The sequence below is a fragment of the Rhinoraja longicauda genome, chromosome 6, assembly GCF_053455715.1.
Source record: "Rhinoraja longicauda isolate Sanriku21f chromosome 6, sRhiLon1.1, whole genome shotgun sequence".
NCBI classification, from domain to species: domain Eukaryota; kingdom Metazoa; phylum Chordata; class Chondrichthyes; order Rajiformes; family Arhynchobatidae; genus Rhinoraja; species Rhinoraja longicauda.
The window spans coordinates 2,196,576-2,223,181 of NC_135958.1; the positions used below are offsets into that span (position 1 = coordinate 2,196,576).

Consider the following 26,606-nt stretch of genomic DNA (forward strand, 5'->3'; position numbering starts at 1 on the left):
GGGTGGTGAAGGACCTGCTGTCCAGTAAAGCAGGCTCATGGCTAACCATTACAGGCCATGCTCTCGAGAGATGGAATCTTCCCACCTTTGCATCAATAACAAACCCCCCCCCATCCCCTGAGTCCACACCGCCCATCCATCACATGATCACATTTTCTCATCCGTTCCCTGCACACTAGGCCGGTCACGGTGGCGCAGCGGTAGAGTTGCTGCCTTACAGCAAAAGCAGCGCCGGAGACCCGGGTTTGATCCCGACTAGGGGTGGTTTGTGCGGCGTTTGTACGTTCTCCCCGTGACCTGCGAGGTTTTTCTGCAAGATCTTCGGTTTCCTCCCACACTCCAAAGACGTACAGGTTTGTAGTTTAATTGGCTTGGTGTAAATGTAAATTGTCCCGAGTGGGTGTGGGATAGTGTTAATGTGCGGGGATCGCTGGTCGGCACGGACCCGGTGGGCTGAAGGGCCTGTTTCCATGCTGTATCTCTAAACTAAACTAAACACTAGGGCTGATTTACAAAGGCCAATTAACCAGCTCTGGGTCTCCTTGCTGTGACCTTCAGCCAACTGGCACTGCTGGGAAAGACCAATTTCACTTCATCTTTCTCAATACATTTGCCAGAGTAACTTCCTTGAAAAAACCCTCGAGTTTTGTCAGCATCAAAACTCAAGGTCTAGAATTTAATGGATGTTCTCAAAAGCTTTGTGAATTTAAGATTGTTGTGAAAAGTCTTTTAACAGTGCTATCTGTAGGTTTACAAATACAGGAATGTCCCGCCCCCCCTGACATCAGTCTGATGAAGGGTCTCGACCCGAAACGTCACCCATTCCCTCTCTCCTAGAAGCTGCCTGACCTGCTGAGTTACTCCAGCAATTTGTGATACCTTCGATTTGTACCAGCATCTGCAGTTATTTTCCTACATAACAAGTAACTTTAGTGAGTTTTCTATGAATGACTAATTCAGTACTGGTACTGGTGACTCCGCAAACATATTTTCTGACAGAAGAAATCTGAAAGTCAGGATGATTACACTGAGAGGGAAGTAGATTCTCAGTATTATTTGAAAATTATTAAAACAATGTGGTGGCATTAAAACACCATTCACAGCTTGTGTACAGATACCCTGGGCACCGATCAATGGTCAGAATCAGTTACCTTGTCTGTTTTTTTGCATAACATTTTTGTAAACCTACATGCCTAAAGCTGACCTGTTTTGAATAGAACCAGACATTGAGAAAATGGGGAACAAAAGGCGTCTGAAAATATGTAAACTGATCAGTGTCAGATTCCTCCAGTCCTCTCATTCATCCACATGCAAGGGCAATGCACAGCGACACATTAACCTGACAACCAACTCACTCTGTGGGACATGCAAGGTGAATGAAGCCGCCCAAATGGTCACAGGGAGAATGCACAAACTCGGTAGAGTTGCTGCCTCACAGCGCCAGAGACCCGGGTTCAATCCTAGCTACAGGTGCTGTCTGTGCGGAGTTTGTACGTTCTCCCCGTGACCTGGGAGGTGCGTCCTTATCTATGTACCTCCCACTACCCTGACATCAGTCTGAAGAAGGGTCTCGACCCAAAACATCACCCATTCCTTCTCTCCAGAGATGCTGCCTGTCCCGCTGAGTTACTCCAGCATTTTGTATCTATCTTTGGTATAAACCAGCATCTGCAGTTCCTTCCCACATGGCATGAATGTTGATTTCTCTAATTTCAAGTAACCCCTGCATTCCTTCTCTCTCCGCCCCTGCCCACCCTAGTTGTCCTTCTAGTTCCACTGTTCGCATCCCTTCGTTATCACCTCTTCCACAGCCAACAATGGACCATTGTGGGCTCCACCTTTTCTTGGTCATTGGTGCTGGCTCTGATTTGTTCTGAACCTTTTCATGCCTCTAGTTTCCCTCTCCCCTGACTCTCAATCCGAAGAAGGTTCTCAACCTGAAACAAAACCTATTCCTTTTCTCCAGAGATGCTGCCTGACCCGCTGAGTTACTCCAGCATTTTGTGTCTGTCTTCAGCCGCTCAGTGTACTGCCTGAGAACATTGCACCGCTGTGTTACCTTACTGTGCTGCCATCATCATGTTCATCAAAATTATTGATCATCCTTGGGATGACCTGGACATTGATTATAAGTTCACATTACAAAAGATTCACTGGTCTCCTGTGTACCTTACTGCTTCCATTGGCAGCTTGATTCCAGATAGCATGATGAACTTCAAGGATAAACAGTTGCTGAAGAACTGCCTCATCGAAGAAGGGATTTCCTTTGCTTTCCTGCAAGAGATGACATTGCAAAATCTATAACCAGAAAGATATGTGTGAATATTAAAAACAATTGGGGCAGATGAAGGAGATAAATAGGGTGAATGCACAGAATCTTTTATCCAGGGAAGGGGAACCAAGAACCAGGGGACACAGGTTTCAGGTGAGAGGGGAAAGATTTAACAGGAACCCGAGGTGCAACATTTTCACACAGAGAGTGGCGGGTGTACGGAACAAGCTGCCAAAGGAGGTAGTTGAGGCAGGAACTATAACAACATTTAAAAGACATTTGTGTTGGAAGGAACTGCAGATGCTGGTTTACACCAAAGATAGACACAAAATGCTGGAGTAACTCAGCGGGACGGGCAGCATCCCTGGAGAGAAGGGATGGGTGATGTTTCAGGTGGAGACCTTTCTTCAGATATTTTACAGGTACATGGATTGGAAAGGTTTGGAGGCACATGGGCCAAACGCGGGTAGGTGGGATTAGTGTAGATGGGGCATCCTGGTCATCATGGGCAAGTTGGGCCGGACGGCCTCCTTCCATGCGTATGACTCTATGACTTAAATCTAACCAGAGAGACCAGGGCAGATTTTCAGCTTGCCTTGGGACACCAAAACAACCAAATACAATGAAACTTGGACGAAAACAGGGAGTGAGTATAACCAGGTTCAGAACCAAATGGCGGCAGGGTGGCACAGCGGTAGAGTTGCTGCCTTACAGCTAATGCAGCACCGGAGACTCAGGTTCGATCCTGACTACGGGTGCCGTCTGTACGGAGTTTGTACGTTCTCCCCGTGACCTGCGTGGGTTTTGTCCGAGATCTTCGGTTTCCTCCCACACTCCGAAGACGTACAGGTATGTAGGTTAATTGGCTGGGTAAATGTAAAAATTGTCCCTAGGGTGTGTAGGATAGTGTTAATGTGCGGGGATCGCTGGGCGGCGTGGACCCGGTGGGCCGAAGGGCCTGTTTCCGCGCTGTATCTCTAAATCAAATCAAATCAAATGGCTCGATGAAAATCAAAAGGTGGGTATTCTAACTTGCTCTGAACTAACAGGAGGAAGTAATGGCTGACAATTTTTAAAGGTCACCATTTCACATTAGATTCACCACCCAAACAGTTTTACTCAGTGCATACAAATGAATTACAGCTCATACGCTCATTTCTCCTCTATTTACATGAGCTTGGTCCCCCGTTTCCATCCAGCTTTCACCTTGCAGATCTAAATCTGCTGCCCCACAGGACCAAAACAATGCTACGTTCACCGTGGTTGCGACTTTCTGACTTCATGAATCTGAAAGCCGGGGACTGAGTTGTACTTGTGCAAGTCTGGGGTGGGGATTGTAAGCCTGTGAACAGGGATTTACTAATCTTGGTGTGGCTGGAGGTGAGAGTTGGTGTGTCACTGAAACAACTTCAGGGCGGCACGGTGGTGCAGCGGTAGAATTGCTGTCTTACAGCGCCAGAGACCCGGGTTCGATCCCGACTATGGGTGCTCTCCGTATGGAGTTTGTACGTTCTCCCCGTGACCTGCGTGGGCTTTCTCCTGGATCTCCGGTTTCCCCCCCACACTCCAAAGACGTACAAGATTGTTGGCTAATTGGCTTGGTAAAAATTGTAAATTGTCCCTGGTGTGTGTAGGATAATGCCAGTGTGCAGGGATTACTGGTTGGTGCAGACTCGGTAGGCCGAAGGGCCTGTTTCTATGCTGTATCTCTAAGCTAAACCAAACTAAATCAGCTTGGGAGTTGAAATATTTGTCGACAAATTGTTTCTAAGTGAAACACAAACCAAATCCTGTTTGCAAAATTTAAACTGAATGTACCAGATCTCACAGGACTATTTCAAAGAGGAACTGTTCCTGATGTCCAAGTCAATATGTATCCCTCAGTCAATGTTACCAAAGCCAATTACTTGGACATTACAGTAGCTCTGGTGGGAGATTACTCTGTGGGAATTGGTTGCAACCCTTCTCACAATAGCAACTATACATGAAAATGGTAATGTCTTGTCGTGGTTCATCCCGAGTGGAGGCGTAACAGAGAACTCTCTGATTCGTGGGTGGTTGCCTACTGGGATAGATATCATGCTACTGGAAGATCGTCAACTCAGTGATGATCATCAGCTGGTTGGTCTCCAGTAGAACGAGATGTCCTTAAGGGAACACTGCAGACTGGCGCATTCCTCCTGTAGGAGCATGAGCTGAGAGACACACCGAAGCTCGGTGCAGCCAACCTAAAGGCTTTGTGGGTTAAGACTAGGGTTGCTAACTGTCCTGTATTAGCCGGGACATCCCGTATTTTGGGCTAAATTGGCTTGTCCCATACAGGACCGCCCTTGTCCCATATTAGGCCTGGTGGGCGCTGTAGGCCCAGACAGTGTAATAGGAAAAAAAACTGCAGATGCTGGTTAAAATCTGTGCCTATCTTCTGGACAGTGTAGACCCGGAGGCCCGGGCGCCGCCTAGCGAAGGTTGCGTAGCAACCCGCCTCCCGGCCCGGGCGACTGGCCTTGGTGGAGCGGGAGCATGTGGCCGCTGGCTGGGTGAGGTCACGTGGGGCGCGGGGTGGTGACGTCACCTTGTCCTGTATTTGGGAGTGCTATAGTTGGCACCTCCAGTTAAGACTGCAGTCTAGGGTCCTTCTGCCACTGGACATTGATGGAGTAAACTTTGAGGTAGCTGATGTTGGTATCATCCCAGGAGGTTATGGAACTGGCAATTGTCCTCTGCACATAAAATGTGTGAACACAACCAATGTATGAAGACAGACACAAAATGCTGGAGTAACTCAGCGGGGCAGGCAGCATCTCTGGAGAGAAGGAATGGGTGATGTTTTGGGTCGAGACCCTTCTGCCTGCCCCTTTGAGTTACTCCAGCATTTTGCGTCTATCTTCGGTGTAAACAAGCACCTGCAGTTCCTTCCCGTACTCCCAATGTATGGATCCAGTAACACCATGAATGTGTAGACCAAACAACATTACAAATATAGAAAAAGCCATGCACTATTTTAATGTATTGCGTATATTTTTTACAAATCAAGTTTATTTTTGAAATTTAAAAAAAAGGTGGTGAAGCATTTTGGTAAGTCCCCACATTGCTAAAGGCATCATGTCAGTAACAAATGCTTTCTTCCAACTGACTTCACTTCATTTTATTTACTTACTTGTGGGAAGTTACATTTCGGTTGAGAATGAGAGAGGCCAGGTGCACACAACAGCCACGGTTCAATGCTCCAAAAAGCTACGGTGGAGAAAACAGAAAGTCAGGTGCAGAGCCCCAGAATAATATCACAACCAATAGCAACTTATTGTTAACAAAACCATTCCCAAAAGTGTAATTAGCCACAAAAAGCTGGAGTAACTCAGCGGGACAGGCAGCATCTCTGGAGAGAAGGAATGGGTGACGTTTTGGGTCGAGACCCGTCTCTGGAGCCGAAACGTCACCCATTCCTTCTCTGCACAGATGCTGCCTGTCCCGCTGAGTTACTCCAGCTTTTTGTGTCTATCTTCAGTTTAAACCAGCGTCTGCAGTTCCTTCCTACACCAAAAAAAGTGTGCTCTTTGTGAGGGAATCTTTCCCACAGATACCAATAAACTGAGGATACCCAGGAACTATATCATGGGGCCGTCCACACTGTAGCTCGCATTAAGTTCATTCACTACCAGCTTTACAAAGCAACTGTGCACACATCATTGCTGCATCCTGGCAAATACATCAGTTGTGTATCAGCATCAGACGTTCCAAAGGGAAGCGGGACTTTCATATGAAGAAAGACTGGATAGACTCGGCTTGTACTCGCTGGAATTTAGAAGATTGAGGGGGGATCTTATAGAAACTTACAAAATTCTTAAGGGGTTGGACAGGCTAGATGCAGGAAGATTGTTCCCGATGTTGGGGAAGTCCAGAACAAGGGGTCACAGTTTAAGGATAAGGGGGAAGTCTTTTAGGACCGAGATGAGAACGTTTTTTTTCACACAGAGAGTGGTGAATCTGTGGAATTCTCTGCCACAGAGGGTAGTTGAGGCCAGTTCATTGGCTATATTTATAAGGGAGTTAGATGTTGCCCTTGTGGCTAAAGGGATCAGGGGGTATGGAGAGAAGGCAGGTACGGGATACTGAGTTGTATGATCAGCCATGATCAGCGGCACGGTAGCGCAGTGGTAGAGTTGCTGCTTTACAGCGAATGCAGCGCCGGAGACTCAGGTTCGATCCTGACTACGGGTGCTGCACTGTAAGGAGTTTGTACGTTCTCCCCGTGACTTGCGTGGGTTTTCTCCGAGATCTTCGGTTTCCTCCCACACTCCAAAGATGTACAGGTATGTAGGTTAATTGGCTGGGTAAATGTAAAAATTGTCCCTAGTGGGTGTAGGATAGTGTTAATGTGCGGGGATCACTGGGCGGCACGGACTTGGAGGGCCGAAAAGGCCTGTTTCCGGCTGTATATATATGATGATGATGATGATGATATTGAATGGCGGTGCAGGCTTGAAGAGCCGAATGGCCTACTCCTGCACCTATTTTCTATATTTCTATGTTTCTATGTCATCAGCAAGGTGTCATCGACAATGCCATCAAGCCACACTTGCTCATCAATAACCTGCTGGTCAAATCCCATCGTGGGTTTTACCAGGTCCCCCCCCCCCCCCCCCCCCACACACAACGGTAGGCTGATCCAGAAGATTTTGATGCAGAGGATTCACAATGACTTGGTTGTAGTTCTGGGAAGGTAAGAAGTACATCAGGTAGAGGAACAAAGAGAAGGTGGTACTTACAGAATCCAGCGCACAGTCGGTCCCAGCAAGATCCAGGTGAGTCAGTGCATTTGGACGGGCAAGGAAGGCATAGAAATTCTGACACAGAAAGCAATTTTTTAAAAAAATCACATCTTTAAACATTTCACATGAAATACCCGTTTCATGCTCAAAAAAGCAAATATTTAATCAGACACCCGAATCTCTGAAAGTAATAAGCTATTATTTGTATTTCTATTTTGCCTAACAAAAAGACTAAAAGCATTGTTCGACATGGCTGGACGTGCAAGGGCAAAGTTCCCAGTGCCAGTTCAAAGCCAGGAACAATGATGGAACATCCTGGTGCCAAATTAAATGTCCCACCAACCCAGCTACCGACAGCAACAGTGGAGCTACTGAGAAAGTCAGCATGAGATGTGGAGAGGATGTTTCCACTAGTGGGAAAGTCTAGGACTAGAGGGCACAGCCTCAGAATAAAAGGATGTAGCTTTAGAATGGAGATTAGAAAGAATTTCTTTAGCCAGAGGGTTGTGAATCTGTTGCATTCATTGCCATGGATGGCAGTGGAGGCCAAGTCATTGGGTATTTTTAAAGTGGAGATTGCTAGGTTCTTGATTAGTAAGGGCGTCAAAAGTTACGGGGAGAAGGCAAGAGTTGGAGTTCCCATGGAGTTGAGAGTAATAAATAGATCAGCCATGACTGAATGGCAGAGCAGACTCGATGGGCCGATGGACTAATTCTGCTCCTATATCTTATGATGTTATTAACTGTTTCCAGGTGCTGTTGTCCAAGTTCAGATACAAAGTAAATGTGAGTTGGCAGCTTGTGATAATATTGTACCTGAGTGGCCCAAGTAGAGACCCTTACTGCTTGGGGAGTTCATTCACATCAATGCCACGTGTTGGTTTTTAAAGCAATTAATTCCATTTGGTTGAAGGGAACTAATGGCGAATGAGCAATTATCTAACAAGTTTTGGTAGTTTATAAGGGTAAATGACAAGCCAGTTAGGCAACTTGGCTTTCAGTCCCTAGATGAGTATACTTGCTCTCTGCTTACGGACATTTGCAACTCACTACACACTTCTAAAGCAAAGCATTCACTCACCTCTTTTCTAATGAAGAGAAAATTAAAGATAATTAAACAGAGCATGAGAAAGTTTCATTAACGTACAAGTCCAGGAACAAAAATAAATTACTGCTGGTCTTGAAATGTGAAATGCAAACAGAGGAAATGCGGATAAATACTTGTCATTTATACATTTTTAGGCAACATTTGTTCAGGGGAAAGAAAATGAACATTTCAGGCAAACTAGTTTTCAAGAGAAGTAGAACATTGGGTAATAAAAGTCTGAGGATTCAGAGAATGTGAATGAAGGGAAGACTAAAAGGACCTTCTTCACCGTGGAAGGCGTGAGAGATCTCTCTATTCTCTCCCATATTCCACTCTAATGTGGACCTCCCCTTTAATTGTTCTGTTCTCCTCTCCTCCTTTAGCTACTCCTTAAAACTTAGTTTTAACTCTAATTTTTTTCCTGACTTGAAATGTTCACTGTTTTCGCTCCACAGGGACTGCCTGTATTTTCAGCATTTTCTGACCTTTTCCAAAAGTAAAATACTTAATAAAATGTCAAAAATCTGAAATAAAACAGTCGTGATCTAAAGAGTACCAGATCTTTTATCATGGTTCATTCCCACAATGTAAACCCAGTCCATCTAAAGTTATACAGTACAATTACTACTTACCACGACCTGTTAAACAGCAACATAAAACATGCAAAATGATCGAACTGTTGAAAAGACTTATTGATTTAGTAAACTGTATTTGCAGTTTAAAACTTGGACTTGTTGGAAATATGCTTTGCTTTTCAGCAATTAAAAATGTTAAAACTCTGCTTTATTCTGATCGAAAAGGGAATGGATATTCCAAATGGTACACAAATTATTTTAAACAAAATTTTATTAAACATTTTTTTAAAAATCTACAAAAAACAAACAGGGAAAAGAGTGTGTTAGATGCTTGTTCCTTTCTCAAAAGACACTCTATTTTCAAAAGTGATTTGTGTAGATATATGGGTAGGAAGGGTTTAGAATATTACCCAACAGAGGGCAAAAGGGATAAGCCAAGGTTGCCAACTTGGTCAGCATGTTCAAGGTGGGCAGAAGCACCTAGAAACATGTTGCATAACTCGACGACTCTACTCAAAGAGCAAAGCCCATCACAATGCACATTATGTTTGAATCAATGTTACAATCTATATATTTTTTAATAAATTCTGTCTGGAAAATGAGAAAAGTATCTCCAGAAGGTGGGGTTTTGTTCAGTTATTAGCCATTGAAATAATTATGAAGTTAATGAGATGTGTTACTTTCTGTGTTTGTCTATTTACACTGCTGCGTGAGGTAAACATGCATTCCTTCTAACTTTTAAACAGATAACTAAAATATGTGTGGAAATCTGAACTGCTTTGTAAACGTGATAATTTTCACTAATGAGAAGCAGTGGTTTTTAATATTTAAAAGCCAAAACTGGGAGTGCATCCAAAAATATCTTTTGTGTAGTTGGCTGTCTAGGATTATACAAATAACATGTAGTTGGTGTATCGGCCTGAACAAATGCTTTGTATAAATAGGTCCATGAAGGTGTTTCAATACAGCAAATATGGGATAAAAATATTCAGAAACTGAATTCCAAAATTAACCACTTCAGATTTCAAACTGGTGTTTGCTTTGCAAAACATGAAATGACTTTAATCAACTTACACAGTTCTCTTCAACAGCTAAGATGCCGGGATTACCAGAGAGATCCAGGTGAACAAGAGAGGATGCAAACGTTTCATTGGCAATGAATGACTGAGCCAAAGAGTTCAGACCTGTAAAGTTCAAGGTGAAAGGTTAGAGGGAATGCCAACATATCTGGGTAATTACCACTGAGACACTAGACTTAACATTTCTATGGAGGTTGGCAGGAAGAGACTGGACTGAACAAAGAGGAAGCTGATTGAACTTTATTACCTTCCATCACAGTGAGGAATGTGGAATCCGCTGTGGTGGATGTTTATATTACATTTTATTTTATGTGGCTGTGTGTCTTGTTGCTTTTTGCTTTGTATGGCTGTATGGTAATTCATATTTCACTTTACCTTACTTGGTACATGTGACAATTAAACGGAATCTTGAATCTTGAATCTTGACTTCAGAAGGAGTACAGGTAGCCAAAAATGACCGTGGAACCCATTTATTTTGGATTTCCCCAAATTTCCACCAAAGATTGTGCAGGACTTTGTTAAATACAATCCTAGCGTCTGTCGAAGGGAGAATGTGATTCCCCACCACATTACTGGTCGATGAGAGTAAAGAATTATGTGAAGATATTTAGATAGTTTATGAACATTTTAACAGCCAAGTTTCGGCCCAAGTGGCAGGTTCATGAATAAAGCCTTCAAGCTGGTTTTTTTCCAAATGAGTTGATACTTTTATTCTGATGCAGGTTCTTGGATTCCTGATGCCGGATCTAACTCTAACACCCAGTGTTTCTGTGATTGCTCACCACATTCTTTTTTGCAGCCTTGTTTTGTGCTTCTTCAATCTATTCGTCGATGTGTCAGTCAATCCATTACATGGATGGTCAATCAAACACACCATGCAGGGTTGAGGGAGATAGGACCCTGGCATTTAAAAGACTTTTGGATAGGCACATGGATCTGCAGGGAATGGAGGGTTATGGACAACGTTCATAAGGCAGGTAAGAGTTGATGTTGGCATCGTGTTTGGCACAGACAACGCAGGCTGAAGGGCCTGTTCCTGTGCTGTACTGTTTCATGTTGCAGATCCAGACCAGATTTAAGGCAGCCTATATTTCCCTCATCACGAGCATTCCCTGTAATATAATGCCACTCTCTGATGTGTGGAGGAGAATAATTTATTTTGGGATAATTATCTAATGCATAAGTTGGTCCGTGTAAGAGTTGAGCTCGGTGACTTGGCCAAGACTTACCCTTTGCAGTCAGTGATGTCCTGGAGAGGTTGATGAACTTCAGCCCTTTGCTGAGCTTTTCAAACTGCTGACTCAGCGCTGACACTCCTGTTGAAAGACAGCTGTTATCATATCATTGTTCAGTTTGTCTTTGTGTTTACATTTTCACATCATTTTCATATTACCGACCCCTTTCACACACCATCTCAATGCAAGATAATTAAAGAGCCTTTTTGATCCCTTCTCAAAATTTCATTCCTAATTGCAAGTTCACTGGATAATGGCTCGTTTATTTTGCTCTCTCCCCCACTCCTTCTCCTCTTTACATTAGGAAATGTCTAAGCCCATGTTTGTTCTTGCCACGTTCCGGAGTGGAACTGAATTGTATGTGTCCAGTCCCTTATCTCATCAGTTGCAGGAACAGTACTTTGTTTCAGGAAAAGACACAAAGTCCTGGAGTAACTCCATGGGTCAGACAGCATCTCTGGAGAACATACATAGTGCCGTTTTGGATCAGGACCTTTCTTCAGAAGGGTTTGAAGAAGTGTCCCGACACGAAAACCATTATGAAAAATGTTCTGAACCGAAACGTCACCTGTCCACGTTCTCCAGAGATGCTGCCTGACCCGCTGAGTTACTCCAGCACTGTGAAACGTCAAATGTCCATGTTCTCCAGAGATGCTGCCAGACCTGCTGAGTTACTCCAGCACTGTGAAACGTCACCTGTCCATGTTCTCCAGAGATGCTGCCAGACCTGCTGAGTTACTCCAGCACTGTGAAACGTCAAATGTCCACGCTCTCCAGAGATGCTGCCAGACCTGCTGAGTTATTCCAGTATTTTGTAAATAAATCGAGTTATTCCAGCACTCTGTGAAACGTCATCTACCCACGTTCTCCAGAGATGCTTGCTTCCTGACCCGCTGAGTTACTCCAGCACTCTGTGAAACGTCACCTATCCATGTTCTCCAGAGATGCTGCCTGACCCGCTGAGTTACTCCAGCACTTTGTGCCACTTTTTGTATAACCCAGCATCTGCAGTTCCTTGTATGTTCTCTACTTTGTTTCAGAAACCTGTTTTGCTACTAAAACACATTGCATTTTCAACAACTGAGATGCAGTATCAATGAATTGAGGAAGAATCAATTCAATTAGCTACTTTTCTTATTTTAATTGTATCCAGGCTTTAAAAATATATATATGGGCTTTTGCCTGCTTGCAAAACCCTTCATCAAATTAACAAAATCATAACCTCTTCAATTGCAACTGATTTTAACCATTTAAATTCAACCGTGCATTCACGAACAGTAATAACTTACTTCACTAACCTCTGATGTTTAAATTAACGAGGCATGTCAATTATATCAGATGAAGTCTGTTAACAACTTTTGAAAGAAAGCATCACAATTTTTCAGACATGCTGAAACCAGATTTTCCAAACCTCTGATAATCCAAAGACCGTGTGGTGGTGCAGCGGGTAGAGCTGCTGCCTCACAGCGCGAGAGACCCGGGTTCCATCCTGACTACAGGTGTTGTCTGTACGGAGTTTGTACGTTCTCCCCGTGACCTGCGTGGGTTTTCTTCGGTTTCCTCCCACACTCCAAAGACGTTCACGTTTGTAGGTTAATTGGCTTGGTATCATTGTAAATTGTCCCTAGTGTGTGTAGGATAGTGTGAGTGTGCGGGAAAATGGGGTCTTTCGGCTTAAAGAGAGAGTAGAGGAACTGGTGCCAAAGGAGACCACAGATGCTGAACAAGAGGCTGCCATCAGTGTGAAGAAGGGTCTTGACCCGAAATGTCGTCTGTCCAGTTCCCTCCACAGATCCTGCCTGGCCTGCTGAGTTCCACTAGCAGTTATTTTTTAAACTGGGACTGGGGCTCTGGTGAGAGAGACTAGAGGTCTTAGAGCATAAAAGTAGGTGGTGTTTGATGGGACAGAATATCAAGGAAACAACTTAAAAAGGGAATTTATGAAAGATTCTTCAGATTCCACTGCAGCAGACAAGGTCAACTTGGTTAACATTTTGTACAAAAGGGTTGTGACCCAAAAGGTCACCTATCCATGTTCTCCACAGATGCTGCCTGACCCACTGAATCACTCCAGTACTATGTGTCTTTCGTTGATTTATGTCTTTTCCAATTTGTACTGTTGTCCTTTTTTGTAAACCAGCATCTGCAGCTCCTTGTGTCAATTATATCAAGGAACTTGAACTAAGCAAAATCTGATCATTACCTCTGTCCTCCAGTTGGTTGCTGGATAGATTTATTGTGTGAAGTGCAGGATTCACATTCTCTTCCAGGGCCTGAGCTATTTTCTGTGCAGCATCACTGAAACAGTAGAGCACATACGATGTACACACAGATCAAAGTTTTAATATACATCCACACAGAACTTCAGATTCCATAACCCCGGCCAACACGGTTCTCTTAGTTTTTCATGGATTGATACCACTGCTCGAACACAAAGGAAAAGTACGCACTCACAGGTACGCACAGAATACAAAACATAAAAATCCTGCAGAATAAAATAGAGGGAAGATCAGCGTATACACTACAAAAGGGACTGGACAAGCTAGATGCAGGGAAAATGTTCCCAATGTTGGGGGAGTTCAGAACCAGGGGCCACAGTCTAAGAATAAAGGGGAGGCCATTTAAAACTGAGGTGAGATGAAACTTTTTCACCCAGAGAGTTGTGAATTTGTGGAATTCTCTGGCACAGAGGGCGGTGGAGGCCAATTCACTGGATAAATTTAAAAGACAGTTAGATAGAGCTCTGGGGGCTAGTGGAATCAAGGGATATGGGGAGAGGGCAGGCATGGGTTATTGATTGGGGATGATTGTGGATGATCACAATGACTGGCGGTGCTGGCTCGAAGGGCCAAATGGCCTCCTCCTGCACCTATTTTCTATGGTTCTATGTTTCTAAGCTCCTTCTTATAAGTGGAATCACTACAGTTTTTGTATTTTTTGCGTTAGTATTACGGTTATGAACATTGTTTTTGTATTTGTGAGGGGTGACAAGGTGGTGCAGCGGGTAGAGCTGCTGTATCACAGTGGCGGAGGCCCTGGTTCCATCCTGACCTCGAGTGCTGTCTGTGTGAAGTTTGCCCGTTTTCCCTGTGACTGCGGGGATTTCCTCCGGGTGTTCCGGATTAGTTCAGTTTACTTTATTATTGTCACGTGTACCAATCTACGCTGAAAATCCATTGTTTGCGTGCTATCCAGTCAAAGAAAAGACTGTATATGAATACATTCAAGCCATCCACAATGCACAGATCTAGGATAGAGGGCACAACATTTAGTGCGAAGATATAACATTATAGTCTGATAAAGTCCGATTAAAGATAAGTCAAAGATCTCCATTTAGGTTGTTGGGAGGTCAGGACCACACTCTAGCTGATGAAAGGGCCGTTCATTTGCCTGATAACAGCTGGGGATAAACTGTCCCTGAATCTGGAAGTGTGCGTTTTCAAACTTCTGTATCTCTTGCCTGATGGGAGAAGAGGGAGTGACCGGGGTGAGACTGGTCCTTGATTATGCTGCCGACCTAGCTGAGGCAGCATGAGGTGTAGATGGAGTTAGTGGAAGGAAGGCTGGTTTGTGCGACGGTCTGGGCTACATCCACAATTCTCTGCAATGTCTTGCGGTCTTGGATGGAACTGTTCCCAGACCAGGCTCTGGTGCATCCCGATAAGATGCTGTCACATATTCTAAAGACGTGCGGGTTTGGAGGCTAATTGGTCTCTGCAAATTGTCCCCTGGTGTTTAGAAAGTGGAATAACGTAGAACTAGAGTGACTGTGTGACCGACGGTCGGCGTGGACTTGGTGGGCCAAAGGGCCTGTTTCCATGATGTATCTTTCAATCAATTTAATCAATTATAATTTACTGTATGTTTTGCTTTTGAGGGCCTGTAATGCTGCTACAAATAAGAATTTAACTGTCCCATTGTCAGAACATATGACAATTAACCACTCTTAACCTGACTAAATCTATTTCATCATCCTGATCACTTATTTAGCTGAAACAAAAGTGTTAATAGTTTTATAATAAATTATTGATTTAAGCATATTTACAATTTAGTTTGAAGTGATTATTATATGGTTGGGTGTTATTTCAATACTCTATCCAAGTGACCCTTGTGGCGATTTAGGTCATTAAAATTTGCACTTGCAAAATTCAAAAATCACGACCCAAAAAATTGAGAGATTAAATAAAGTTCACTCTCATAGAAATTCCAAGAAAAAAAAAAAAGAAAAAAAACTTTTTTCCCCCTCCCATCATGTTTCTTGATGCAGAAGACGAGACTGAATCACGGAAAATGATGATAAGGACCGTTTACCAGGGTTACCTATATGAGTTAGCTTACTTCTTGCAAAATGTTAAATTGCTAATTTTCCCCTTAGATGCAACTCTTCAAACAAGTGGAAATAATTTCAGTAACACGTGAATCGAAACAGCTTCAAAATTACATGTTTACTTACAACTTTATTCCAGCATTTTCTAAAACCAGCTCTTCTAGTTTAGTGGACCAACTGATTACATACAGGACCTGTTCAATCACATCAGGACTCTGCCAATGACAAGAAAAATAATTAAAAGGATACGTCATTTACGCAAATTACGTTTTTAATAGCTCCCTATCATTCCCTTTTGATGTACGTGCACTTTGTCAACTTAGTCATTCTTGACTCGCTGGGTGGTAAAGTGGTACAGCGGTAGAGTTGCTGCCTTACAGCGCCAGAGACCCGGGTTCCATCCTGATCACGGGTGCTGTCGGTTTGGAGTTTGTACGTTCTCCCCGTGACTGCGTTGGTTTTCTCCGGGTGCTCCGGTCTCCTCCCATATTCCAACGATGTACAGGTTTGTAGGTCAATTGGCTTCAGTACAATCGTCCTCAGTGAGCAGGATAGTGCTGGTATGTGGGGTGAACGCTGGTCAGGGTGAAAGCTGATCGGCATGAACTTGGTGGGCCAAAGTGCATGTTTCCGTGCTCTAAAGCCGAAATTGGGTGGATATTCTAATAGCAGGTAGTACAAAACATCACGATAAAGTCCGGACAGTATTTCCTGTAATTTGGCAAACCGCTTTCTGCCACAGTAGGTGGACCAAAACTGCCTAAACTGGTGGACAAAATAATCAAGTGGACTCAGCCAGACATCTGAACCACACGGGAAATGAAACTCACACTTCACTGACATCTAAATACAAAGGAAGACAACGCTGAGGGAAATTGAATTCTGTAATTGGTCTCATTCCAGGTTCAGTCGGGATAAGGATTATTATTAAATCAATTTAAACTTAACAAACAGATGATTCGTATCCAGCTGTTTGATTGGGTTATTAAAATGTTCTGAACAAGTTACTTTCTTTACCTCACAACTCCAGTGTTTGTAAAAATATTTTAATCTAATGGCCATTTAATATTCCTGAATAAACTAAGGGGTGTGAACTATCCACTCACATTCTTGTGGCCCCTGGGAGTTCCTGCTGCAATTAATCACTTCTCCAAATCCTTCAAGCGTTTTCTCTTCACAATACACTGCCACCATTTTCCTTTTCCAGGACTTTTAATAAGAAACACATTTAAAATTACAGCTTCAGGATCTTTAATGACCAGAAATTATTCCCTCATCTTGTCTGCACAAACAAACATCTTAAATTGCACAATTTCACAGCTCAGTGGAGTGATGGTATTGGACCAAATGATGAAACAAAACATAAAGAATATTAAATCTGAGCAATAGTAAACATGTTGGAAACACAAGAGACTGCAGATGCTGGAAACTTGAGCAATGCAGAAGTTCTGGAGAAAATCAGAGGGTCAGGCAGCATCTGTGTAAGAAAATAATGAGATGATGCTCTGGGTCAGGACTCTGCTTCAGTAGAATCCTCTTAGCATTCCCCATCTTAACATCTCTTGCTTACTGTATAATTAATTACCAGTGAAACATGGCAAAGCTCCCTACAAATCCGTCCAGCGGTTTTTAATAGTCAGAGCAGTATTCAGTCGTATGTGCAGAATGAGAGTCATGGAAGTAATTTAAACCGATTTAAACGGTTTAACTCGTCTGCCATTTCTTTGTTCCCCATAATAAATTCCCCTGCTTCTGTCTTCAAGGGACCCACATTTGCCTTGACTATTTTTTTCCTCTTCACGTACCTAAAAAAACTTTTGCTATCCTCCTTTATATTATTGGCTAGTTTACCCTCGTACCTCATCTTTTATCCCCGTATTGCCTTTTTAGTTAACTTTTGTTGCTCTTTAAAAGAGTCCCAATCCTCTGTCTTCCCACTTATCTTTGCTATGTTATACTTCCTCTCCTTAATTTTTATGCTGTCCCTGACTTCCCTTGTCAGCCACAGGTGTCTCTTACTCCCCTTAGAGTCTTTCCGCCTCTTTGGGATAAATTGATCCTGCAACCTCTGCATTATTCCCAGGAATACCTGCCATTGCTGTTCTACCGTCTTCCCTGCTAGGGCCTCCTTCCAGTCAATTTTGGCCAGCTCCTGCCTCATGCCTCTGTAATCCCCTTTGCTATACTGTAATACTGACACTTCCGATTTTCCCTTCTGCCTTTCCATTTGCAGAGTAAAACTTATCATGTTGTGATCACTGCCTCCTAATGGTTCTTTTACCTCTAGTCCCCTTATCAGATAAGTGGGAAGACAGAGGATTGGGACTCTTTTAAAGAGCAACAAAAGTTAACTAAAAAGGCAATACGGGGAGAAAAGATGAGGTACGAGGGTAAACTAGCCAATAATATAAAGGAGGATAGCAAAAGTTTTTTTAGGTACGTGAAGAGGAAAAAAATAGTCAAGGCAAATGTGGGTCCCTTGAAGACAGAAGCAGGGGAATTTATTATGGGGAACAAAGAAATGGCAGACGAGTTAAACCGTTACTTTGGATCTGTCTTTACTGAGGAAGATACACACAATCTCCCAAATGTTCTAGGGGCCGGAGAACCTAGGGTGATGGAGGAACTGAAGGAAATCCACATAAGGCAGGAAATGGTTTTGGGTAGACTGATGGGACTGAAGGCTGATAAATCCCCAGGGCCTGATGGTCTGTATCCCAGGGTACTTAAGGAGGTGGCTCTAGAAATAGTGGAAGCATTGGAGATCATTTTTCAATGTTCTATAGATTCAGGATCAGTTCCTGTGGATTGGAGGATAGCAAATGTTATCCCACTTTTTAAGAAAGGAGGGAGAGAGAAAACGGGTAATTATAGACTAGTTAGTCTGACATCAGTGGTGGGGAAGATGCTGGAGTCAATTATAAAAGACGAAATTGCTGAGCATTTGGATAGCAGTAACAGGATTGTTCCGAGTCGGCATGGATTTACGAAGGGGAAATCATGCTTGACAAATCTACTGGAATTTTTTGAGGATGTAACTAGGAAAATTGACAGGGGAGAGTCAGTGGATGTGGTGTACCTCGACTTTCAGAAAGCCTTCGACAAGGTCCCACATAGGGGATTAGTGGGCAAAATTAGAGCACATGGTATTGGGGGTAGGGTACTGACATGGATAGAAAATTGGTTGACAGACAGAAAGCAAAGAGTGGGGATAAATGGGTCCCTTTCGGAATGGCAGGCAGTGACCAGTGGGGTACCGCAAGGTTCGGTGCTGGGACCCCAGCTATTTACGATATACATTAATGACTTAGATGAAGGGATTAAAAGTACCATTAGCAAATTTGCAGATGATACTAAGCTGGGGGGTAGTGTGAATTGTGTGGAAGATGCAATAAGGCTGCAGGGTGACTTGGACAGGTTGTGTGAGTGGGCGGATACATGGCAAATGCAGTTTAATGTAGATAAGTGTGAGGTTATTCACTTTGGAAGTAAGAATAGAAAGGCAGATTATTATCTGAATGGTGTCAAGTTAGGAAGAGGGGATGTTCAACGAGATCTGGGTGTCCTAGTGCATCAGTCACTGAAAGGAAGCATGCAGGTACAGCAGGCAGTGAAGAAAGCCAATGGAATGTTGGCCTTCATAACAAGAGGAGTTGAGTATAGGAGCAAAGAGGTCCTTCTACAGTTGTACCGGGCCCTGGTGAGACCGCACCTGGAGTACTGTGTGCAGTTTTGGTCTCCAAATTTGAGGAAGGATATTTTTGCTATTGAGGGCGTGCAGCGTAGGTTCACTAGGTTAATTCCCGGAATGGCGGGACTGTCGTATGTTGAAAGGCTGGAGCAATTAGGCTTGTATACACTGGAATTTAGAAGGATGAGGGGGGATCTTATTGAAACATATAAGATAATTAGGGGATTGGACACATTAGAGGCAGGAAACATGTTCCCAATGTTGGGGGAGTCCAGAACAAGGGGCCACAGTTTAAGAATAAGGGGTAGGCCATTTAGAATGGAGATGAGGAAGAACTTTTTCAGTCAGAGAGTGGTGAAGGTGTGGAACTATCTGCCTCAGAAGGCAGTGGAGGCCAGTTCGTTGGATGCTTTCAAGAGAGAGCTGGATAGAGCTCTTAAGGATAGCGGAGTGAGGGGGTATGGGGAGAAGGCAGGAACGGGGTACTGATTGAGAGTGATCAGCCATGATCGCATTGAATGGCGGTGCTGGCTCGAAGGGCTGAATGGCCTACTCCTGCACCTATTGTCTATTGTCTATTGTCTATCAATAAACAGTCCTTCATGTTAATCAATCGTCATCAATATTGATTTATCCTCCATTGCGCGAATCTCCCGGTCAGAGTAAGTATTAAATACTAGTCCATTAAGGAAACCTTTTAGCATTTCCAAAGATGTCAAGAGCCACAATTCCCCGAGGAATATTCTAGTTGTTCTGACATACTTTCGCTAGCAAATACATTGTGTTGATGAATGGAAACTTTGATAACAGTGGGAATTTCTGCAGACACAAGAGACTGCAGATGTTGTAATTCGGAGCAAAAATACATCTGGAACTCAATGGGTCAGGCAGCATCTGAGGAGGGAAAGGAATTGGCAATGTTCCAGGTCAAGACCCAGCACACCGAGACTTGGAATTTTTGTAGCACCCTAATCACAGATGTACACCTGTGCGATGCGTGTTGGACATTTGGATTTTTTGGAATTTCCCTGGTATTTATTTATTTATTTTCCCCTTGATATTTATGCTATATTTGGGCTAATGGGCAAAAATTTAATTTCTCAGACGACGTTGGATTTTAGAGCAACAGAATATATTAGACCAGCAAGTGCACCTGGCATAATGGCGCACCCATAGAGTTGCTGCCTTACAGCGCCAGAGACCCGGTTCGATCCTGACTACGGGTGTTATCGGTACAGAGTTGGTACGTTCTCCTTGTGACTGCGTGGGTTTTCTCCGGGTGCTCTGGTTTCTCCCACACTCCAAAGACGTACAGGTTTGTAGGTTAATTGGCTGTGGTAAAAATTGTCCCCAGTGTGTAGGATAGTGTCAGTGTACGGGGTAATTGCTGGTCGGAGCAGACTCCAACAGGCCGAAGGGCCTGTTAACATGCCGTATCTCTCAAGTCTAAAGTAAAGTCTAAAGCAAGGACTTGGCTGAAAGAAGGCTTTTCTCCCCATTTCCTAATATTTGTAACAAATTACTGTGAAGCTTATGAACAATAATTGCGTGCAGCATCAGCTTCTCAATCAATTATCTCTTTTATTTATTGATGTCAAAAATTGGGTTGCACAAAGGAATCATTTGGAACAAAACAAACACGGTAGTTTTGCTGCAGTTAATTTGGATTTATATCTGACTGTTAACACCATTCCTTCTCTCCCGAGATGCTGCCTGACCTGCTGAGTTACTCCAGCATTTTGTGAATAAATGATTACCACTGCCTTGCACATTCTCTGGCAATGCTACCTAGAGTGTCTGCCAGATCAAGACGGTGTAATATATCTAAGTTGTTCCAGATGGACTTACCAGTCTCAAATCCTTGGAGAAAAGTTTTGTAAACCATTGATTGAATGCCAAGGCCGCCACGCTTAACGCCAAGTCTCTGTTAGACAGAACAGATACAAACAAAAATTACAATCTGGGACTTTTTAGAGTCATCGTGCCAAACAACGTTAAAACAGGCCCTTGGCCCACTTGCCAATGCTTGGCCCATATCCCTCTAAAACCTGTCCTATCCATGTGCCTGCCTAAATGTTTCTTAAACATTGCAAAAGCACCTGGCTCAACTACCTCCTCCGGCGGCTCGTTCCATACATTCACCACCCTTTGTGTGAAAAAGCTATCCGAAGAAAAGCTACCCATTTTGCGAAGTCCAATGGGTTCAGTCACTTCAATAGTTTGTTCAACAGAAGTCACTTCCAATAGCAGCCACCTGCAGCCTCAATAAACCCACTTCCTGCTCTTCCTACTATCTCTTTTCCTGTACATATCCAACATGCCCTTATATTGTAAAGCCTTAGGCTGGCACACAGCAGGCAGCATTCACAGCACATCATTGTTGGCTAATAGGCAGCAACTGTAAGAGAAAGCACAACTATGACTCGCTGTCTAGACACACAAATAAGGAACAATATTGAAGTGTAGCCATGATCAGTAGAACTAACATTAACAGAAGAACTTTCAGGACAAAATAAAGGGAGAAAATCAATAATATTCAATTAACCACCAGTTAAGTAAATATGTTTTTGTACACTTTCCATATCAGTTAATATCCTTCTACACCACAGACACATTTAATATCCTTCTACACCACAGACACATTTAATATCCTTCTACACCACAGACACATTTAATATCCTTCTACACCACAGACACATTTCCTCCCAATGTTTAGCCGAGACAGTCTGTATCCTTCCCCAATAATAGATTGTGCAATTAGTTCACGAATACAGGACCTCACTCAACACAGTCTACAGTTGAAGTCAACTAACTGTATATTTTAGGGCATGTATCAATAGGCTGGTACACCAACATCTGTTTTGTGCTTCCATCCAGGTTAAAACCCTACTTTGTTTTTACTGCATGTGGGCTCGGGTGCACGTTCTTACAGAAACCTTCACTCGCATGTTTAAACTAATGTTGTATTCTTAATATTTTAATGTTTTATGATTTATTTTTAATTGTTTACTGTATGTCCGTGTTGTTACTTGCGAGCGGGGCCACAAGGCACATTCCTTGTATGTGTACATACTTGGCCAATAAACGTATTCATTCATTCATTCATTCATTAGTTCAGGTGTGTGAAATGAAAGGAAGCCTGAGGTCATCTCACCTTGTCTCTAAGTGGCTGAAGTCTAGAAGGTTAAACTCCTTGGTGTTCTGGCTGTGATAGATGGTATCTACATCCTGGGGAAGAGAAAAGAACAGTCAGTCTGAAGAAGGGTCTCGACCCGAAACGTCACCCATTCCTTCTCTCCTGAGATGCTGCCTGACCTGCTGAGTTACTCCAGCATTTTGTGAATAAATACCTTCGATTTATACCAGTATCTGCAGTTATTTTCTTATAGTCTAGTTGAACAACTGCATTTAAAGTGTCTCGCTAAAGCTGCCCCACGGACAGTACACTAATTTCACACGTCGCTATAAGAGCGCTTGTTTTCTCAAGGTCATTTAGTGGACACTTAGGTCAGAGAGATTAAGGAGGTGATTTTAGACACTGCCAGCCTGATACTAGTTGTGAGGGAGCTCCTCGCCCCTGTTGGGAAGAGCAGAGTAATGGGCCATTCGGATAAAATGTCTGATCAGGGATAGTTGGCAAGGATTTTTAGAGTGTAAGTCATTCAAATGAATATTGTATATTTTTTGAGGAAGTAAATGACACTCAACAGGTCAGTTAGCAAGGGCAGCACAGTGACGATCGGCTTTCCAAATAGTGTTTGGAAGATGTATTGATATATCCAACAGAGAATAACTTTGATCACAGTTGAAGGATCAATAGAAGTGCCATTGGCATTACAATGTAGCATTAGCTCCAAGTGCACTGGTTTTCGCAGTGTACTGGCAGAACAGCTGGGTGCATTTGAACATCAATGGCAACATATGGAGTAGAAACTGAAGTGGACCAAAGACAGATCCTTGGTGGGTGGCACCAATGTCAGTAGTGTGGGTCAGGAAATGAAGCCTTCTCTGGTGATTCTCTAAATCTCACAGAGATTGTGGGCTGGACGGCCCTTTCTTGTGCTGGACTCTTCTATGTTCTAACTATTAGTCTGTTTTTTTAATTTTTGTCCAATGGTACAATGGGGTACATGGTACAATGTGGTGCAATGAAATTATCATCCGGGTGAGTCTCGCTCGTGTCAGTAGTTGGGAAGCTGTAGGAGAGGACTCTTTGGGATAGGATTTACTTTCACTTTGAAGAGAATGAGCTAATAAGGGGCGGTCAGCATGGCTCTATTGAACAATTGAGTTTTCTGTGGAAGTGACAAAGGTGAGAGTAGGGCAGGGGGATGGATTTTAATAAGGCTTTTGATAAAGACCCTCATGGCAGGCTGATTTAGAAGATGCATGTGATCCATGATGACTTGGCCATTTGCTTTCAGAACTGTCCTATGTTCTACGGCTGTTGTTGTGGTACCAGAGTGATTACAAAAATGGTCACAACCTCGATCTCTGACACCATTCTGGGTTAATTCCAATGTTCATTTTATTGTCAATTTCAGGGACATTGTTTCTGCACACTGGAAATGACAAAATTAATGCTTTCAATCAAATATAATTCCAATTTTTAGCTACCTTTCCAAATATTGACCCCATGTATTACATGATCTCAGTCAGGCCATGCTACACGACGTCAATGAACATCCTGCTTTGTTGATTTGCCGAGTTTATGTTGCAATCAATATTACTGGGGAGGCACAGGCTTTACAATTATCATATCATATATATACAGCGCGGAAACAGGCCTTTTCGGCCCACCAAGTCCGCGCCGCCCAGCGATCCCCGTACATTAACACTATCCTACACCCACTAGGGACAATTTTTACATTTACCCAGCCAATTAACCTACAAACCTGTACGTCTTTGGAGTGTGGGAGGAAACCGAAGATCTCGGAGAAAACCCACGCAGGTCATAATGAATGAATTGGCCATTCATTATTTTCGTCAGGACCTGCCAGCATTTACATTGTCATCATTCATTCTCCACCATATGACTTTTTAATATTTTCTATTAAATAACCACAGCTAGTTATTTTGGATACACTGTACTCCATGTAAACATACCCACTGGATCTCTTCTTTCAAGTGAAACCCATTGTAATCACACAACGCCGCGTACATTTCTGAGTAGCCACCTGAAAATAAATGAGAACTATTAGACTTGTGGTTCACTCTGCAATCTGGAATGTGAAATCAATAGTTTAAACTAAGAATAAGGATTCGTGTATAATCTCCAGAAATATCCTTATGTATAAAAGGTGAGAGGAAGGGAACTTATTCAAAGCAGGCATACCTTGAGGTTTATTCACAAAATGCTGGAGTAACTCAGCAGGTCAGGCAGCATCTCGGGAGAGAAGGAATGGGTGACGTTTCGGGTTGAGACCCTTCTCAATACCTTGAGGTATTGCAGTGGAGAGGTCCAAATGTAGAAACAAGGACTGGAGATGCTTTGTAACAAAATCATTCTTACTAAATCATTGGGAGCTGAGATAATAGTCCGGGTTTGTTTACTGTCACGTGTACAGATACAGTGAAAATATGTTTTGTTGAGTGTTCTCCAGTCAGTGGAAAGGCTATACATTACATTTCAATTACTATTACAATTCAAGCCGTCCACAGTGGAGAGATGCAGGATGAAGGGAATAATGTTTAGTGCAGGATAAACGCCAGGGAAGTCCAATCAAAGATAGTCTGACAGTCTCCAATCAGGTGACTGGCAGGTCAGGATCGCTCTCTAGTTAGTGATAGGAAGGTTCAATTTAGTTTTGAGATACAGTGCAGAAACTGGCCCTTCGGCCCATCAAGACCACGCCGACCTGTGATCCCCCATACACTAACACTATCCTACACACTAGGGACAGTTTACAATTCTTACCGAAGCCAATTAACCTACAAAACCTGCATGTCTTTGTAATGTGGGAGGAAATCAGATTGCCCAGAGAACATCCATGTGGTCAAGGGGAGAATGTACAAACTCTGTACAGACAGCATCCGTAGTCAGGATCGAGACCGGGTTTCTGGCGCTTAAGGCAGCAAGTTTACCTCTGCACCACCACGCCACACAAGCAGTTGCCTGATGGCAGCTGGACAGGGGAAGCCTCTACCCCCTTACACTCAAGGTACAGCACCTGCTGATTGTGACAGGGTTGGCAGGAGCATTACCCAACAGTGGCACGGAACTGCAGCGGACTGAGACCAGCAGCACCAAGGGACAGAGGAGAATGTAGGCTCGCAGAAATTCCACTCGAGAGCAGTAAAGAATGGCCTCCACCCATATTAATAAGCTTTAAAAAAATCAAGCAGATATGATTAACTTTTATCATCTCAAAGATTCACAGAATACTAACATCGGAATTACATTTGGTTGCAAATAAGCTATGATCGGCCAGTATAGAAAAGGAAACAAATTAGAAGCAGTTAGGTCTCATCTAGTCGAATCAAATAAATCGCTGCTTCAGACCATTAGGTTTTGAAAGCATTATGGACGTGTAACTGACATGAATCGCACCCATTTGTAGCAAATTCTCAAACTAATCAAATATTTCCAGTCAGCAGGACTATTAGAGCAATTGGTTTCACAGTGGGCTGAACCAATACGCACCACATGGACCTGGATTGGAGTCAGTCTGTTCCTCCAGTGCCAAACTTATTTTTCTGATCCTCTCTTGCAACTCCGGTGAATTCTTCTTGAGTAATTTCCTATGAAAGCAAATAAAAAATGAAGGGATTCAGAGTCACAAAGGAGAGTCTCACGGCTGAGTATTCTGAATTTAATTTTCAGTCTCATGTTGGACCTCAATTGATACAAAAATTAGACAATAGACAATAGGTGCAGGAGTAGGCCATTCGGCCCTTCTAGCCAGCACCACCATTCAATGTGATCATGGCTGATCATTCTCAATCAGTACCCCGTTCCTGCCTTCTCCCCATACCCATAATTATGTCGTCATAATTTCGCGAAGGGTTTCAGGTCCCCAACTGTGAGAGAAAATTAAACCTTGGGACTACACACCTTTAATTAATTAGTTTATTGGGTTTAGTTTATTGTCAGGAGACACAAAGTGCTGGAGTAACTCAGCGGGTCAGGCAGCATCTCAGAAGAGAAGGAATGGATGATGTTTCGGGTTGAGACCCTTCTTCAGACTGATGTCAGGGGAGGGGGCGGGATTGACTCGAGGCTGGTTCTGATGGGTGTCAGAAGCAAGATGGTGCCAAACAGACTCATACAATGATGTGATTTAATTTTAATAGTTTCTTTTAATTCTGTAAAAACCAAGACTATGTTTCAGTTCTTTAATATCTGTACTACTGCAATACATAGGTCTGTTTCTTCGCTAATGGCATCAGGAAAATCTTAATCTTTACATATCAATTTTTGTGGCATGGTGGCGCAGTGGTAGAGTTGCTGCCTTACAGCGCCAGAGACCTGGGTTTCGATCCTGACCACGGGTGCTGTCTGTACGGAGTTTGTACGTTCTCCATGTGACCTGCGTGGGTTTTCTCCGGGTGCTCCGGTTTCCTCCCACATT

At 43.2% G+C, this 26,606-nt stretch overlaps 1 protein-coding gene across 1 annotated transcript in view; it reads right to left on the reverse strand.

Annotated features, from left to right (window-relative positions):
• carmil2 (capping protein regulator and myosin 1 linker 2) overlaps positions 1-26,606 on the reverse strand; it is a 77,047-nt gene that overhangs the window by 41,084 nt on the left and 9,357 nt on the right. Inside the window, exons 3-13 of the mRNA XM_078400342.1 lie at positions 25,679-25,776; positions 24,142-24,212; positions 22,190-22,263; positions 20,884-20,959; positions 15,471-15,559; positions 13,221-13,315; positions 11,012-11,098; positions 9,778-9,887; positions 7,039-7,116; positions 5,430-5,506; positions 2,170-2,274 (exon numbers count right to left, since the gene is read on the reverse strand). Of these exons, the coding sequence (XP_078256468.1) occupies positions 2,170-2,274; positions 5,430-5,506; positions 7,039-7,116; positions 9,778-9,887; positions 11,012-11,098; positions 13,221-13,315; positions 15,471-15,559; positions 20,884-20,959; positions 22,190-22,263; positions 24,142-24,212; positions 25,679-25,776 (960 nt within the window). The remainder of the gene's footprint in view (positions 1-2,169; positions 2,275-5,429; positions 5,507-7,038; positions 7,117-9,777; positions 9,888-11,011; positions 11,099-13,220; positions 13,316-15,470; positions 15,560-20,883; positions 20,960-22,189; positions 22,264-24,141; positions 24,213-25,678; positions 25,777-26,606) is intronic.